This window comes from Poecilia reticulata, chromosome 2 (assembly GCF_904066995.2).
Source record: "Poecilia reticulata chromosome 2, P_reticulata-male-v2, whole genome shotgun sequence".
Lineage (NCBI taxonomy): Eukaryota > Metazoa > Chordata > Actinopteri > Cyprinodontiformes > Poeciliidae > Poecilia > Poecilia reticulata.
The window spans coordinates 38,562,986-38,582,445 of record NC_088831.1 but is presented as its reverse complement, the minus strand read 5'-3'; the positions used below and the strand labels follow the sequence as shown (position 1 = coordinate 38,582,445).

Here is a 19,460-nt window from a genome sequence, read left to right as displayed (position 1 = left end):
ACCAATTAGAGGAACAAATGAAAAGTAGGTGTACTTTGATGCATAATGATGTGATGCAATTATGACAAAACGTTTGTGCATCCATCTGGCTGTGGGGTTTTAAAGTGTATATTTAATTGAATATTTTTAACCGGAAGAAGAATATTAGGCAAGATAGCAAACAAAAACATCACTTCACCTTTTTGTGCTGAACTGCTGAAAACCTCCCTTGCTTACAAGAAAGTAAATCATATCATTGAAACTTAAAGGAATGATGCTATCCGTTTATAAAGAAAATGAAAAGTAAAAAGGCCATCTCACTATTTGAGATTGAAAAGAAAACTTATTAAATCAGCAGTCTCTTATGTTTGCATGTATTGTTTGAAACTAAATGCCCAGGTCTATGTATTAAATTGCAAATAAGAATAAAGAAATGTAAATGTAAACATCATAGCTCCAAATAGTGAATATATTATTGTGACAGCAGTAAGAATTGTTGATTTTATGTTTTGCAATCTATTCTCAACAGGTAGTGTGCAACTTTGCACTGAAACTTTTCTGCACTGTTGACCAATTGAGCCATTTCATCTTTTGTTATAAAACCAAACCACATAATGGCTACACTCTAAAGGTGAGCACAGAAACAAACTGCAGTGTTGAACCAAAAATTGTTGTTTTTGTTTTTACAGAACACAGCAAATATTGCATGAAGATAGTAGCAATTAGCATTATGCAGTTGAAACCAGATATTTACATAAACTGATTACAAAGACAAATGCATTGTTTTCTCACAGTCTGAAGTTAAATCAGACCAAACTTTTCTTGTTTTAGTTTAGTTCGACTTAACCAAAATTATGTCTATTTGCTAAATCACAGAGAACATTGTTTTGGAACTTCCATCAATTTCAAAAGTTTACATCCATTTGGTCCAAATCAGGGACCAAATGTATGCACCTGATACATTTTAAAAAACTGTCGTTTATACATTTTTTTGCTTTGTGCCAAACCTTTCGGGCTTCCACAAACTTCTAACAGGCTAACTGACACATTAATTTAATTGGAGTCACACCTGTGGATATATTTTAAGGCCACGCCTGGAACACACAGCTTCCTAGTTTGACGCGATTGGAAATTCAAAACAAATCAGGAAGAGAATTATGCAACTGCACAAGTCTGGCTCATCGTTTGAAACAATTTAACAGCACTTGAAGGTGCCGCGTTCATCTGTTCAAACAATTTTATGCAAGTATTGACATGATCGGAATGTCCAACCATCAAAATGCTTATGAAGATGGTTTCTGTGTCCCAGAGGTTAACGTCTTTTGTTCCCAAATGTGCAGATATACTCCAGAACAAAAACTACCTTGTGGTAAGTCAGTGTCATCATCCACAGTCAAACTGTCCTGTACCTGACATGGGCTGAACGGCCTCTCAGAGAGGAAAAAGCCTTTACTTAAAAAGAAACATGAAAATCCAGATTGTAGTTTGCAGATGCACACAGGGACAAATATCTTAATTTTTGGAGGGATGTTCTGTGGTCTGATAAAAATAAAGTTGAACTGTTTGGTCATAATTGCCACTGTTATATCTGGAGCAAAAACAGGGATGGTTGCCACAGCTAACTGCCAAGTATGTGGGTGGCAGCATCATGTTGTGGAACTGTTTTGCTGCAGGAGGAACTGGTCCACTTCATAAAATAGATGGCATCATGAGGAAAGAACATTATGTAGAAACATTGAAGGGACCTCTAAAGACATCAGACAGGAAGGAAAAGCTAAAAGTAACTAAAGGACAAAACAGTCAATGTTCTCAGTCCTACAGAGAGAAAATGTGGGGAGATGTAAAAAGGCATGTGTGAGTGAGGTGAGCTATGAAATGGATTCTGTTACACCAGTTTTGTTAGGAGGAATGGGCCAGAATTCAAGCAAACTATTGTAAGTTTATGAAAGAAAACCCAAAAGGTTTGACCACATGTCATAGAGTTTTAAAGACAGCTATCCCTGACACTGACCAATTCTAACTAAAACAAGAAACGTTTGGTCGGATTCAACTTCAAAAAGTTAGGAAAAATGGAATTGTGTCTTTTCATTCAGTGTACGTAAATACCTGGCTTCAATTGTATTTGCACGGCGTATTGGGGGTATGATTAGCTGTGACCAAGAAATAAAGCTCCTTACACTAGTGTGCAAATATCAAAAGTCACGTTTTATCAAATCTAATCTCCAACATACATTTTTATGTTAGAGCAACCTACTAGCCAAGAAAAGCTTAGCTGTTTAGAAACAAGGGAACAAAACATGCTATTTTTTTGGGAGGGTCCTGTATTATTTGTTGACAGACTTCTTAAAAGACTTGTTTATATGCAATTTTACCCCCACACATTAAGTTATAAATCTCAGTGTGCTAGTAGATCACATTAAACGTTTCAACACAGTTTTGTTGGACATGCCTTGCGTTTTGTGTCCCTACTCAGAGATTCTTTTACGTTTCTCTTTTGGCTTGTAAAACTCAAGATGGATACAACAAAGTGGCAAACTGCAAGCCTCAACGCAGCAATCCATAAACCAGTGGCTGACATTATTTGTGATTTATGTAGTAATTAATCTTTAAATTGCTATATAAACAGTTTTAAGAGCCCTTCGTATTATGTTGTGCAGACACTCACCTGCCTCCCAACTTTATTATTATGCAACCTCATTCTTGCATGAATGTCTCTGTAGGTTTCGCGGGCATCCAGGAAGTCCCTTGAGAACTTTTCCCCGAATTCCACATCAGGGCTGCAGCCACCCCACTCCCAGGAGTCTGGCTGCAGTCCGGAGAGCTCGGCGGGGTAGTGCTCCATCACACCGTGAACCATCCCTTTCCCTCTCTGGATGGCCTCCAGCTGTAAGCGGCTGAGCTTGAGTCGAAATGCTTCCTCGTCCCCGCGCCGCTTCTCGTCGCAGCCGCATGCTTTCAGTTTTCCCATGGAGCAGGCATTGGCCACCGCGTGCACCACCCCAGCTGCTGCAATCGCATATGCAAAGGCACTCTCTCGAAAACCTGTGGGTACAGTCAGTTTATAAGTAAAAGGCTCAAGCTGAAGGACACAATAAGCTTTTAACAAGAAAAAAAAAGCATATGTTTAGAAAAAAGATAATTTCATTGCAAATGACTAATGCTTGGGAAAGAATAGCATCAGAACGACAGAAATGAAAGCATAGGGAACAATTAACAAACACAGCAAAACACATACTTTTTAAATAAGGATTGCATGTGTCAGACCAGCTAAAAGAAGTTAATTATTGTGAAGGGTAAGACAAAAATGCATCGTTTTTTATTGTTTTGGTTTTTTCTTCAGATTAAAGTCTGAAAACAAGTATGTATTAAGATAACTTCATATTATCTCAATCAAACCAGCTTCCTTGTCCTGTTCCTTGTCCAGCTTCCCTGTCCTTTCAAAGAAAAGTAACCCCACTTCATGACTGTACCACCACTATGCTATACTATGGGTGTAGTGTATTTAGGCTTATATGCAATTTTAGGTTGTTTTCACAACAGGACAGTCTTTTGGTCCACTTTATTTTCTGGACTAAAGGCAGACTTTTTTGTCAGTTTGTTTAATGGGGTTTGCTTTCACATTGTGCTTTTCTGCAAGCACAATGTAAACAAAGTGACGATCACTGCTCCCATTTGACAGAAATGACGGGGGACAAAGCACAGAAAAAAACAACTCTGTAAGTTCTTCTTGCTGCATTTCAGTTGTTGACATATTCATACAGCGCAGGTTGGGATAGTTTTAATTTCTCAACGACATCGCCAAATGCGAGCTGCAAGCTGAATGAGACAGGATGTTGACTCACAACATTCTGCTAGCAGTATCGCTGAGAAGAAAATGGTATGATTTCAGTACAATCAGTACATGCAGTAGTACCATTAGCAACGTTGAGGGCTCATTTTTACCATATTGCCCAGTAACAGTGAGCCACAAAGCCCAAAAAGATGTAATATTCTAATATTCAAAGAAGCAACATTTTCTTTACACCAAATGAAACTTAGGAAAGAATGCGTGACACTCAATGACTGCGCAAATCACCACTCAACTGCTTTGCATGCCTTATGAGAGATATTGTTTTCTTGTATCATATCACTAAGCAAGCAAACACTCATAATGCATGAGGAAATACAAGAGACAATATCAGTTAAGTAGTTTCTCCTGGTAGACCAGAAGAACATGAACAAACTGCTACCACTCCCATTCAACAACACAAAAGGCAATCACCGACCGTGACAAATGTGGCTTGTGTCTTTTTGTGTTTGTCCTGCTGCTATAGATATACAGCACTTTACAAAGGTAGTCAAACCAACTGACATTTATCACAATGTCAAGTTACAACCACACCGAGATCATATGTGATAGACTCCGAAAAAAATTTAAAATCTAGCTGGTTTTACAGAAATTCTTAACTGAAGACAAAATATCTGAAAAGTGCGGAATCATTTTAAACTTTATGTCAATGCTTTTGCAGCCCATTTTTATTTAATAATTGCAGCTGAAAGACTTTTTGGTTGGTAGCTATAAGGTTTGGAAATCGGACCACTGAAACTGTTGCCCTTTTCTGCATGACAATATCAGCGTTCATTTCTGTGCCACAAAGTCACATCTCTGTGGAGAGAATATTCTGACAAATGAAAATACTTTGACATAAGCCACTCACTTGTTCCTGTGGTTAAATATTTAATGGAATTTTCCTAACTGAAAAAAAATAAATAAATCATGCCACTGCATGATGCTGCTGTCATCATGTTTCAGAGTATCGATAGTGTGTATCCTTGGTTGTCATGTTGCAGTTTTTGTTCACTAATGATCCTCGAATGTCACAAAATGCTTCATTTATATCGACATAACATTACACAGATGGGCTTGATTCACTAATTAGATGGCTTCTGAAGTTAAACTGTTGCAATAGGTTTTAATTAGGGGGATCATCACAAAGAGGGCAAATTACAAGTAAACAAAACACACAAATCAACACACAATTTTTACCTTTTATTTATTTTTTCTTCCAGCTCTCAAAACTGTGCTATAATTGTGTTGGTCTATCATATATGATCCAAACAAACTACATTGAATTTGTGGTTGTTGTAGCATGACAAAATGTGGAAAACATCAAGACCTATGAATGTTTTTGCAAGGTCTGCTTGGAGATTAAATAAACCAGCACTAATAAGAAGTCAGGGATAAAAATATTTCTGACTTTGACCTAACCTACTCCTTATGTTATTTTGATCTCTTGTACAGATCATAATCATCAGTCAGCTTGATTACTCACTTGTGCTTCTGGATGATCTAGTTTGATTCTTCCTCTGACTTTCATCTTTTTAAATGTGGTACTGAAAACTTAATGAAAAATGTACTTGTTTATTCTAGACAAGCTGCTTGTGCCATATTGCGGCTTTTGCCTTGTAATTGAGCCAAATTGGCTCGGAGGATCACTGCAAGAACGGGACGTGATTCAATACCTGTGTGTGGATTGTCTTGACTGTGTAACCGATGTAACCTCGTCAGCTACACACACATTTTTCTCCTTGATAGCAAATGGAAATTAATGTGTCATTTTTAGGTGCAGTCTTACTTTGCACAAACAGATGTGTGCATGCATTTGCACTGTGAGAAAAAAATCTATATTTATGTATGGAACTCTTCAATAATACGTGTTGAAGGGAGACATATTAACCCATCCCATCTGGGGTTTCTGCTGTTAGATCTGAGCTTTCTGTCTATGAAGGTGCCATCAGTTTCTTTAAAAGCAGCCCCACTGGGATTCACTTACTGGTTTAGAAAACAGTCAGGATTAGAATGGAAACTTGTAAAGCAAACATGAAAAGAAACCACTCAGGGGTTTACAGTGCAACAGTTTGAAAGGGGGAAATGATCCAAGCTGCTTGTTGGAGTCATATAAAACTATTAACTTCCCTTTTTAGTGCAGTTTGAGGTTACTTCCTTCTTTCTACACATGTCAGAAAACGTAAAACTGCTTTGTTTTTGCAATAATATGGTGTAACGTTTGACGCAGTTGCTGCCGTACTGAAATTCTTTGCTCAGCATATATAGCCTAATGATGAACACATAAAATGTCAAAGGCAGTCGTATAAGGACTAAACAAGAGAGTCTTGTGCAAAATAAGAACAGTCATTTGCAATGGCACAATAACAAAAAGGTTTAAAACTTTGTGTTCTCAGAGTATCTAAACCAAATCTAAAGCATTTTACTCATGCAGATGGATTGGAAACAAATTGCACATGTTTTAGGGACACCCTTTATGTCAGCAATTACAAATGCAATATGCAAAAGGCTGAATCAGGAAAAAAAATATTTAAGAAAAAAACAGTCTGTGAGGTTTTTCTGAACATAACTCTCTACCTTTTAACATTTGAATTTCAATTAAGAATGTAATAAAATCAGAAGCCAGAAATATCTTTCTGGATTTTACATAAAACTTTCACCCAAAGAGCTTTATGTGTTTAAAAAAAATTGTCATCACCAAAATGTCGTTATTAGCATGTGTTGATTTATTACTTGGAAGATCAAACTTATTTGTTAATTTCATGCAAACACCTTCAAGCTGGGTTGTGATGATTCACTGCGGATCCACCTCAAAGACTTTTTATGAAAACAATTCAACAATTTTGGCTGCAAAGAAGAACCCTTCTTTAAGCCTCTGAGCTGTCTCACGTAGATACCAAAACTCTCAGGACTTCATACAAATTATGTATAGAGTGTGTGTAGTGTGTGATGCTTTAGCACTTGCATAAATTTTGTAAGTTGTTGGAACTGTAAGTTTTGCTGTCAAATTGAATCGGAGTACAGTAATTCAAAGTACACCAGCAAATTGACCTCTGGATGGCTCAGACCACATAAGCAAAACAAAAGTTTTGAAATGGCCTAGTGAAAGTCTGGTCTTTGATCAAATTCAGATTTTGTTGCATAACTTTAACTGTGAAGTCTTTTATTGTACACACTTGCTTTTTCAAAGTGACGGGTATGTTTAAATGACATCATTATTTGAAAATAACTTCTTGTATTTATCCAGGGTTTCTATTTGTTGATAAGAAACCCTTTGAACATTGCAAAAATGCCAAATCTTATCAAGCACTTTAGATTTAGTTTCTAGTGCAAATATCTTAGTACACTTGAAATAAGACAAAAACTAACTTAAAAGTAACTTTCCAAACATAAAACATACAAGAGCAGGTTTTATGTCACTTATAACAGGAAAAATGTCTTGTTATAAGTGAAATAATATGCTAGTGGAACTAGTCATTTGACAATATTAAGAAATTATTGACTTAAAACAAGCTCCTATAGATAGACTTTATAGTTTCTGAAAGGTTACTTTTAAGTTAGTTTTGTCTTATTTCAAGTGTATTAAGATGGTTCCAGAAACTAGATTAAAAGATGTTTGATGAATTGCAGATTGATTTCTGCAGTGAAACATTTGAGTCAATCAATCAATCAAATTTTATTTGTATAGCACATTTAAGCAGCAAGGCATTTCAAGGTGCTTTACTTAATTAAATAAAAAAATAAAAACAGCATGTGACATTGAATAAACAGTAAGAAAGAGAAAGAGATTTTGAAAAAAAAGAGTGACTAAAAATCCCAAAAATAAAAGATAAAAGTAATGAATTTTCTTAAAATCCTTTTTTACAGAACTGAAAATGGGAAATTAATGACACACAGGTGGATTTAATTTACAAACTGAATGCCTTCTGAAGACTGTAATTATTTCTCAAATTTTGAGCAAAGGTCTAAATAAATAAATACATATGTATGTCTCACTTTCTAGATTTAAAATGTCAATGTAGACTTTTTTATTCTACAGAAACTGACTAAACAGGTTTATTACATTTTAAATTGTTTCATTGTGCATTACTTTCTTTTGGCTTATAAAAAAATAATAACATTCGCAGAGGTTTGTGGTTTCAACGTGACAAAATTTGAAAAAGTTTGAGGGGTATGAATACTTTTGTCAAGGACAACACATATAGTTTCATAACACCTTGGGAAGAAATGTGGTTGGTTGTATTGTAGTGCTGTGCGGCTCACCCACTCTTAACATCTCATCAGCTACTCTCTGTGCTCTGCAACTTGCTTAATTGGCAGCTCAGGGCGATGGGTTTACCTTAACCCCCCTACCACACTGGTTGTTACATAAAACAGAGAGAAAGGAAAAAGGTTTTTTTAGGGCTGGCTTGAAAGCAGTCTTTTTAAAATGGCCTTCTTTAATGGCTCGGAGCCAGGAAGTTATGAAGCAAAAGAGCCAAGTTGACGAGTAGGTATGAAGTCAGAGGCGGCGACCGCATTCCTTCAATCAAATCAATAGCACTGCTATAACTCCACTGCCAATTTTATGAAGGTACAAGCACATCGTGTCGAGGCATCGCCCGTTTAATTAGTTTATGTGGGATGGATCAAAGGTGGTTTAAACGGGGGCCATATCCCAGAACCTTAAGTACCTCTCACAAAACACTTGCAAGCCAGGCCTGAGACAACCTTTTGCTGTCTTGGTGTGAATTAGGTAAGGAGCAAGGTGGCATGAGGGCTTGAAGTCAACCTGCTGCTTTTAAGCCTCTGAATTGCCAAGAGAGGCACTTACAAAGACAAGCTGGTGGGTAGGTGTGAAACTGAGAGTGGTAAGAGTAGTACCCCAGTCTAACCAATGAATATGCTGGCAAATCCTGCTTTCACATGTCTGCTTCATGGAGGTAAGCAAGCTTTGTCCAAGGTCAGACCTTTCATAAAAAGTCAATAACTGAACATTTTAGTGTTACATTTATATATTATGAACTAAATGAATACTTAAAGTATTTCTGCATTAGGCAGTTTTATGTTAATGGAGGCCAAGAAAGTTCGTAGTCACTGTCACTAAAGACAGTGTAAAGCATGGCATAAATCATAATTTAATTATTGTATCAAAAATTGCATTTTGTCATGTTGGAGGCAAAATAAAAGTGTGATTTTCTATAACCAAAATCTAAAATGAGTTCTATAGCTTATAAATTATAAACTGCCATCTTTTTTTCTGAAAGTTGCAGGTGAATTATAATAATTCAAAAGCCATCTTTGGTTATTGTTTTATTTTTTTTATTATGAGAAATAATACTCTAACTTAAACTCTCATGTACATAACTCGAAGGAATTCCCCATCTGCCACCTCTACCCTAACAATTTGACCTGCATAGGGTGGGAGAGGAGAGATGGCACTTAGGCACACCCCCATACATCGAAAGCCTGTTTTAGCTCCTGTCCGGCTCTGCTCTGGGCTCCTCCACGCGGGTCCCCGGAAGACTTGGGAACAAATCAATCTAACAAATAATTCACCGGCTGCGGCACGCCCGGCTGAACTGATGGCAGAGGAAGTGGCAAAATGAATTAAAGTTTCAAAGGAAACTGTCACTTTGTGTTACAGAAACCGACTAAACAGGTTTATGCTTTTGCCTTCGAGAGTTGGGAAAGTGCTGAGAGCAAATTCACAAGTACTCGCTCTGGCAAGGGAAGTAAAAGCATTAGGAGCAGGCACAGTGACAGATAAGGAGAGGCAAAACGAAAGAATGACAGAGTGAGACTGTCCGATTCTCCTACTTCTGTTGATCCACGTCTTGCTTGGTTTCCTCCTTAGCCTAGTTTTTAATGCAAGCTGAGTAAGAATGAACACGAGCCCAGAAAATTCACAGGAGACCATCAGCAGAGATCTGTGGCGCAGCCTGAGGATCCAACAGCTTCTGATGCAGCAAAATTAGACTTCTAAATTGTTTATATTGTACTATCCAATGACATGTCTTGCTTTTTAAAACTATTAATAAAGTTAGTTAAACAATTCTGGTTTGGCCTACTCCGTGCATGTAAGTCAGTCATGTCTAGTTCTACAGGCAATTTTGCTGAAAAGCATGCCAGATTTCATTTAATTCGGGTCTGTAAACATGTCTCACTGAAAGCACCGCCGCTCTGCAGTAGCTGCACGCAATAATGGCTGCAACATGTTAACTTGTATCCATTTTTCAGCTTCTGTGGAGGGGATCGTATCAACATGCAACAGATGAATCATCTGATTTAAAGAGGTTGTTTATGTCAGTGGTTTGGAGTTTCTGCACCCGAGGCGAACCAGGGATGCCAGACAACTACTGTAGCAACTGCCTGCACTAATAATGACAAACAGCCTTTGAATGAGGCAGTTATGAGGGAAAGTAAGGCCAGCGGTGCGCAAGCGTACAGTGCAATGAAAAAAAGTTTCTTTTCAGTAACAGCACAAACTTACTTAAGCCTGAAACTCTAAAGATCTGCATGAATGTTAGAGATGAAATGCGCACAGTGTCTTGCTAAAGTATTCATAGCTCTTGGACTTTCTTGCATTTTTTTTCAGTTTAAAGACTGAAACTTCAGTGCTTTTCATTAACTTCTTACGTAATACTTCAACACAGCGCATACAATTAAGAAATGAAAGGAAAGTGATTTATGGCTTTAAAATAAGAATCTCAGAAGTGTGACATTAATTTGGTTTCATTTCGCTGCATTTCGCTGCAGGGTACAACTGTTTTTTTTTGTTGTTGTTTTTTTGCATTTAGAAAAAAAAATGTTCACCTTCTTTCATTTTTGCACAGTAGCACATTTTAGGTAAAATTGGAACATTCAAGAGTCGCTACAGAATCTCACCTGTACTTCAGACAAGACTTTAACTGGGTCATTTTAAAAGTCATTCCATTGTAGCCCTGACTGTCTATTTAAAGTGATTGAATTGCTGGAAGGGAATCCTTTGCCCCAATTGCTAGTCTGCTTCAAACTTTAATGGCTTTTTCTTCCATGACTGACTTGTATTTAGCGTCATTCATAATCCAGTCAACCATGACCAGCTTTCCTGTGCACACTTAGGAAAAACATGAGGGGAACATGGTAGTGGCAGCGTAATGCTGCCACTACCATGTTCCGTTGTGGGAAAGGGTGTGTTACGGTAAAAAGCAGTTTAAGTTTTCCTTCACACAGACAATTTTTGCATATGGGTCACAATGTTAAAGTTTGATCTCATTTTACCAGAGATTTACAGTCACAAACCTTAAATGAGATTTTTTTTGTTTTTGATGCCACTTAAAAAAATTGTTCATGTTAGTGTTAAGGCAACAAATTCAAATCTAAATGAAATGCATTGAAGTGTAGTTTTCAAAATACATTATCCACTAATGTTGTATCAATATTTGTGGAAAATAAGGCAAAATGACCTGGCATACAAAATAAATTAACAGAAAATGCTCCTTTCACTAAACTAAAAGGAATCTTACTTTTCTTTAAGTTTTCTTCCAAAACTCAGTGCTGTTTAGTAATAGGGACCTTCTGGATAAATAATAATATAAACACTTCTCCAAATATATAACTGTCAAGTATATTTTCTTTTTCATTTTGTTTTGCACTTTTTATATGCTGAAAAGAATATTTTTAGGGATAAATTACCTGAAAGCCAACCTAACCCAAAACTGAAACTATCAGCCACATGTTCCAACTGTCCAGGTGCTCCGGCTACTAAGAAATTGATGCCTTTTCCAGTCAATGACCTGGGATGAGACCATCTGAAGGCTTCTCCGCTCAAAATATCCCCTTTCATCCTTTGTGGCTAACTCGCAAAGCTCCGAGCACAACAAAGCATCGGAGAAAACCGATCTGCAGCAGGTTTGGTAATCAGAAGTTGACTAGTTTCTTTTGAAGTTATCTGCTCCTTTGTGTCGGTTTTTGAGGAGCAACAGTAATGTGGTTGGGAAGGTCTGCTGGTGACTGGAGATAACCCGACCACTGGACGGCATCTTGCAAGGCAGCATTGATGAAAATGCAAAATGATCTCTTTGTGCAGTTTTTTCTTTTTTTTTTTTGAAGCTTTGAAGAACAATATTATATTAACCGTTGTTTGGGATCTTTTGTATTGCTGTACTGGCTAATCTCTCTGTAAGCCTGTGCTTTAAAGGGACTTCATTGAAGTGTGTTTGAGGAGAAAACCACAAGCCACTTGAAATCTAAATTTTTTGGTACTCTGTGTTGACTGCTAAACTTCATCTTTTATGAATTTGAACATTACTTCCGTTAGAAAACTTCTAAATTTTGCCTTTCATAATTCTAAGAGTTTTTTTTAATTGGGATGCAAACAGCCACATGAGAGAAAAAGCAAAATACTCAGTAGGGTGAAGTAAAACTGACCTCTTTTAAAGACTATGCTGTCGTAGGGGATTTTGTTTCTTGTCTCCAGGCTGGAGCAGTTCCAGCGGTGCCCTCTGAACTGGTGCTGGCACTCGTGGATGGCAATCTGGATCCCCTGGATTGCCGAAGCCGTCACATCCGGATTGCGCATGCACACCTCCAGCTGGCGTTTCGTCAAACCGGGTAGCGTCATGCAAACTGTGTTGGCATTCAGGATGGGTTCGATGTTGTGAAGCTTCAGACCTAAGATCTCATTGGAATCCACCCTGTGAGGAGCACAAAGTTGGGAGTTATTAGAAGGACGGCTCTGTGGTCCAGACCTTCTTGCCTCCGCTCGGCCAGGTTTTGTTAGACACTAAAGTCTAGTTAAGATCACCAAGTCTCCTTGAATGTGATCCCAATATTCAGTTCCCACAGTAACACAAAGATGGCTCAAGTGCACAGTCTCCATTGTGGCTGGGTCGTGTAAAACGTAAAAAAATATATGATTAACTGTCACAAAACCAGCTCCAGATGTGTCCACTTTTCAAGCACTTTCTTGCTTTGTTTATTTTATTTGTGACTCAGATGATAGTTTTTAGCGGTGTTGCAGTTTGTAAGTGTAATAATACATCATGAAACTTATTTTACATGAATGTAAATAGTCTGGAATTAAATAAAATGAGATGGTTGTCATATAACAAACCAACGATTCTTAAGTGTCATTTTTAGTACAGCAGTGGAAAACCCCCTGTGATGTTTCCTCATAAATCATGTCTGGAGATATACTGTAACTTAGCAAACATTTTCGAATTAACCGTAAAGTTATTTTCAGCCGAGAGAAGTTTGTGATGCAGATCAATCATGTGAAACAGCATTCAGCCGAAGGCACTTTCAGAGTTCTTTCCAACTCGACAAAGAAGCAATAACGGCAGCGAGAATGAAAAACTTGAGAGCTGAAAGATCTGAAAGGTGTCCAGCTTTTCCTTTCATCACCATTAAGTGTAAATCACAGGCTGTGTGCTTCTGTGTGCCTCACTCTGATATTCCTGAAGTCACCGACATGTGTAGCTCTTGGCAAACACACATCAGCAACTGCTCTAGCACACCTTAACATGCAAATACTTTGGAGTAAGGCAGAGTGCACACTTGCTTTTACAACTAAGCCACTTTGCACGCCACTTCGGTGTAAGTTTCTTACTTATAATACGTATACTTACAAGTATAATACTTATACTTGTAAGTTTCAACTTATAACTACTACAGAACTTCACTGGCCACATGTTATCTGAACAGGACGTACATGATTCAAAAGTTTTGACAACTGACCAAACCGTGTGCTTTCAGATACAGATGCTACCTGTTGGGGTTTCTGCAAAAGTCTCACTTTGCAGAGATTAAAATCACATTAACATTTTTTGCTTATGCGTTGAACATAAGCAGATTTGTGCATCATTTACTTGCAAGAATAAATGAAAACTTTTATGGTAAGTTGCAAACTATTTACTGAACATTAAATCTATCTCTTCAGGGAGGTGTTTTTAGCTTATAATTTTTAAATTAAAATAAATAAATAAGGTAATAAAAATAAAATAAAATAAGTAAACTGTGAAAAAAAAAAACTTTATAGCAACTCACCTTTTATCCAGCAGACAGATAACCACCAAAACGCATGTCAGTCTGAGGACCGAGTGTTCCATGTTTACGCTCAATAATAATAATAATAATAATAATAACAATAATAATAATAATAATAATAATAATAATAATAATAATAATATTAATAATAATACTAATAATAATAATAATAATAATGAAAAGTAAATAAAAGTTGCAAAAATTACAGGAGGAGCTTTCAATTCAAACTGGTTCCAGTATAACTCTTCTAAGTTTGGGGATGAATAAAAGAAAAGTCACGTCCGTCTAAAAGTTTGCGCTGGACTTGACAGCTCCGACAGTCCTGCGTCCAGATGTGCCAGCCTCATTCAAGAAAAAAAAAAAAAAAAAAAAGTTTCATCAAGCTCTAAAGTCACTGACAGGCAGGAAACGCTGGTTGCTACAAGTTTGAAGAAAAGTCAGTTCTTTCGCTCTCGAATACATCCGCGCTCGTGCCGGTGTCTCCGCCAACGAGGAGTTTCATTGAGAGAACATCCGAGATAAGACAGACAGACGGCTTCTTACCTATAGGCTTCCCTAAATGAAGTCTGCTTGAGTAGTGATGTTTAGTCCTCTAAACTCCTGCTCTTAGCGCTCTGCCAGCCCACTTTTTTTGCGTCACTCGGGGAGTAGAGGAGCGTCGAGGGAGGTCAAGTGCCTCGTTAAGGCAGGATAGAGATCCTGCGAGATAAGGACACCAAAAACACTTAGCCTGCGCCCTCTGTGAAGCAGAGCAGTTATATATTCTCTGGAGGGACGATGATGCTCAGAACGATGAAGCAAAGAGGTGCAGCGCAGATTTAAACTTACTTTAGGTATTTAGAGGTTTTTATTTTGGGCGCCAATTATAAAGTTAATTATAAATCTCGTTCTTTGCCCTTTTTAGCATGTTAGGTTATGTTTATAATAACTGATCAATTTGCGAGCTATTTAGTGGTTGTCGTGGCACAGGGATGTAAAAACTGGACAAAAATAAATGTTTATGTTTAATGTTAATTAAAAACACATCTACCCTGAGCTTATCACGTTGTTTAAAGTTGTGCACTACGACGCAATTTACAAAAGAGCAAGGAGAGATTAAAAGCAGCTGCGCTTGTAGCATTTATGGGGGCCGGGTAAGCTCATTATTCCTGCTTCGAGAGGGGTCCCACTTTCATGTACCATCATGTTTCGGGAAGACCTTGATTGCCTGGTTTGTATAGGAGCGAATCGGTGTAGATATGCACAAAGGAAAGGAATGATAATATGTATCCATCCAGATATCATCTGTTTCTTCAGTAAGCAGCTTTATAATTGTTAATAACTTGTAGTTGTTGATTTTGTCCTTCAGATAAGAGAGGCTGCGATCAGTTCCACACTGATGTGGACTGAAATGTCTTGGTTTTCAACTTGGAGGTTACTGGTTACTGGCGTTTGTCAGATTTATCATTCAGACTTAATTTAGATACACATGACTTCATATCAGAAAAACTATGAGCCATAAAGTAAAATTCAAATTTTTATGGTGTACTATTACTTTTAAGTTTAGTCCATTTACTTTTACAAGTTCAGCTTTAGTTACTGTTTGGTGTTAATGTTGCCTATGGTAACATAACTATTTACTGACGGCTTAAAAACCTTTGATGTTTGGTTGAAAACAGTTCTTCTGACAATTTAAAACAGATGTAGACATGTCCATCTTGTCCTTTGACAGCAACACTTCTCCAGCATTTTGCAGAAGTGATGATTTCCATCTTTTCGTTAAGTATTAATCATTGAAACAAGACATGGCCTGTTGAAGCATCTGCAGATCGGTTGGTGCACATCAAGTTTCAGGATAGAGAAATGTTGATGCCACTGTCTACAATTGTTTCTGTGTGACAGCCCCAGAGTGTGTGAGAAAAAAAGCCATAAAAAGAACACAGGAAGGATAAACTACAATACAAGACTATATGAAAACTGAATTAGACTTGAATAAAAGTAAAATCAACGTTAGAATTAGCAACAAGAAGTGCAATAAAATAAAAAAAAAAACAGTGTGACAAATATTATTCTGAGCATAAATGTTATTGTGTATGCCTAAAATAATATTTCACTGTTAACCATATAAGCTTATGTGAACTAAATGGGAAGGAAACTTCTGGTAGTTGAGGAAAATACTTTTTTATGTCTGTTTGTGCAAAACTCCATGGCTCTGTAACATCATCCTGACTAAACTAACAGTTTACTTTAGGATGTAATTTTGTTCTTGAAATTTTTCTGGAACATCAACTAAAACTTTATTTATTTAGCCAACTCAGTTTAAATAGGGGGGCACATCATATTTCTATATTATACAGACTCTTCAGGTTTATGTTCTGACCATCAAATTGTATGGCCTACACAATAATGCACTTGGAAAAGTTGTCCGGCACATAGTCACAAAATTATTTTGCAAAATCAGTTATCAGGTTTTATAATTTTCTCAAATTATATATATAAAAATGTTTGCTGATCAAAAACCCTTAACTCTGACTTTGAACTCTTTTAACTACATTTTCACAACACTGTATACAAATAAAGTAAACTGGCTGAATTTGTTTCCTCACGTTTCCTCTAATTAGACTCTCTTCTGACAGTGTATCAGTAAAATAAATTGAGGAGAATATTTCTGATTTATTTCAGTTACTCATATTACTTTCTTTGTTCACTTAGTTTCAATAAAAAAAAGAAAAGAAATAATTAAAGTTTTAAGTCTGTCAATGTGAGAATCTTTCTGTTCTGTGAGTAAAAACAATCAAAAAGAAAAGAGGACTAATTAAATTGTTGGTTCCATTTGCTGCTCAACCTCCTTTGTGTGTCATTGTCTTTAATCTCCCTATTTAAATGAATATAAAGTACAACAAAAAAGCTACCATGTTGATGAATACCACATGATATCACTCATCCTGGTGCTTTATGAGTAGCTTAGAATAAAGATTTAGAAACCACAAATAAAAAGGCTTTCCCCACCAGTGCAGGGAAGCGAGCATTCTGCCAGTGTGGAGTCACCAGAGTGGTAAAACACAACATGGGTTTAGCATTCAGACGTAATTAAGTTGCCATACACAAATTTAGAAGATCAAGAAAAACAAACCCCATGAAAAAAGAAAATCTCATACAGGAATTTATTAATGCACCCTGACCTGAAAGATTGGGAGAGAGTTGCCAAATTTGTGCCTAATTATTTCAAGATGTTTGAGAAAAGTTGGATATTGTGTTGACTCTGTGGTTTTGCTACTCTGACTTCAGCTCCACAGCACAATATGTTATATGCTTACATCCACACTTCTCTGTCACAGATGATAATGGAAAATAACATCCCCTTATGAGTGACAGATGTTTGTAAACACGGCAGATATTTTCAACCATGCTCTCAACTGTGGTAATGAAAAACAGAATAAACATTTACTGCGATGAAGTCAGGCATGGTCAGAGTTGTCCAAGATGTGAAAATATGTCAGAGTTTAGTGGGGCTTTTCATATAACAGCGCAACTGCCAGGAAAAGATTTTAAAAAGTTTTCTGAAAAAAACAAAAAACAAAGAACACATATCAAGAAGATAAGATTAAGAAACAAAAAGCATCAAGATTTGACTTTTGAAACAGAAAAATAAGAGCCACAGGACAAAACTGACATCAGCCAGAAGACTTATGGAGTAAAAAGTCTACATCTTCAGAAAGTATGAATGTAAGAAGGGACAAGTATGAGTCAAGTGTTTAAAACATTTATAAAAATGTGAGCTGGTCTGTTTAGCCAATAATTTATGAATAGCGCTAAAAAAACAAGTAATGCATAGCAAAAGTGAGCTTATTACAGAGATCTGTTTTGTACTCTTTATGTGAGTTATGTCTGGGTCAAGTATGAACCTATAAAAAGTAGATTATTGATGAGAAATTAGAAAGAAACTAAGTAGATAATTAGAAATCTGATTGGATAATGTTTAGCAGACCTTGCTGAAATACTAAGCTAAATGGCAATTTAGCTAATCAAAACCTTTTCTCAGAGCAAAACAAAAACTCAGTTGTTAGTGCTATTTGTTACCGACTGTATAGTGGACTGCATGTTTAAAACTCATCATAATAAAGGTTGTTAGTGCAGCTTTAAAATCAGTGGATCTTCACAGTAATGTATCTATTTATTTTTGTATTTTATTATTTACAATTTAATTATTTATGTCATTAACACTCTGCACCATGCACTCATTTGCACTTATCATTTGGAGCAAGAGATGCATCTAAGGTAATATTAAAAAAAACCTTCTTGATTTAACACAAAGATTAGAATAGGTTAATGCTGTTGACTATTTTTCTTCTATGAACCAATTGTTTGTTAATAAGATAGAAAAGGGTGCTTAATATAATATTTATTTATTTTAGGTGAAGGTAAAACTATCCCACTTAAGCAAAAATAACAGACAAAGGAGATTTTTCATCTGACATTTAAAACGTTTACGTTCTTTGTACAGTTTGGGCTTAATTACTGTTCTGAAGGTGTTGTTCTTTCAGCAAATTGCATGTTTTTAGAGTCTTCATACTCCACACTGACTGATTGGTTGACAATTGTTTCAGTAATAGAATAATCATTTTCATTTCCACTCCAATTATATTTGACTGGTAGGTACATCATTAATTGTTGTGTTACAACAGCATCAGTGAAGACATTTAAAATAAAACAGAAACAAGACAAATAGTAAAACAAATAGTAAAAAAGAAACACTAGCTATTCAAGAAGGATGGATTCATCAATAATCTTTACACATATACAGTTGAATTAATGAGCAAATGCAGTAGACAGGTATTAATGTTTGTAAAAGAGGTTAATGTCTGCTAGCAGTTCCCGTAGCCTTCTGTCCAGCGCCTTAGAAGGACCAGCCCAGGGCTGAATGTGTTTCTTTGTAAAATGTCCAAAGCTTAAAGCAGGTGGAAGGTGTGATTGATGATTGAGTTAATTGTAAGGAGCATTCTCAACGCTGCCACCTGCTGAACTGTCTCTAGTAGTGCCCCGCATTTGGAACTTGCCTTCCAGATCTGTTTATGTATCCTGTTGTAAGCTGTTTGGGCTGCCTCTCCCCAGCAAACCACAACAAAAACATAGTCACCACGATTTAGTCGAAGGAGCACAGTATTGGTCTACAGATGTTTAAAGATCTCAGTCATCCTAAACAGCCTTTTTACAGCCTTTCCATGAGAATGGTCAGGTCCAGCTCGCCATCCAGCTATATTCCCAGGTACTGTTGACTAGAAACGATTCCCATATCAGTGTTTCCCCAGGGGATTTGGTCTGGCAAAGACAAGCACTTAAGAAAGACTTTTTTCCTTGTTTTCTTTTTTTTGCGATCAATTGTTTTTATTTTAGTTGTTTTACAGCCACAACAACATGCACATTACAGTATAGTTACAATAACCTTGTTTTCTTTTGATGACAGAACCACTCTGTAGCGCAATTGATTGCTGTAATCAATGTAACATGAATATGTCTACATATTTGATAGAACATTCCTAAGGGAAACAATATCTTTCTTTTTCTCTTGTTACTCTCTCTCAACCTTTCAATCTTTATCTACCGTATTGCTCTCTATCTCTTTCTCTCTCTAAAGCCAGGAGTAGTTCTTCCCTCCTACAGCTCAACC

At 36.7% G+C, this 19,460-nt stretch overlaps 1 protein-coding gene across 2 annotated transcripts in view; it reads right to left on the bottom strand.

The window, feature by feature from the left end:
• wnt10a (wingless-type MMTV integration site family, member 10a) overlaps positions 1 to 15,192 on the bottom strand; it is a 33,165-nt gene extending 17,973 nt beyond the window's left edge. Inside the window, exons 1-3 of one of the 2 annotated variants that reach the window (XM_008402736.3) lie at positions 13,814 to 15,192; positions 12,197 to 12,462; positions 2,645 to 3,021 (exon numbers count right to left, since the gene is read on the bottom strand). In XM_008402736.3, coding sequence (XP_008400958.1) covers positions 2,645 to 3,021; positions 12,197 to 12,462; positions 13,814 to 13,875 — 705 coding nt within the window. In that variant the 5' untranslated portion in view covers positions 13,876 to 15,192. The remainder of the gene's footprint in view (positions 1 to 2,644; positions 3,022 to 12,196; positions 12,463 to 13,813) is intronic. The other variant, XM_081604559.1, reaches the window with a different exon arrangement.
• Between the last annotated feature and the right edge of the window lie 4,268 nt (positions 15,193 to 19,460).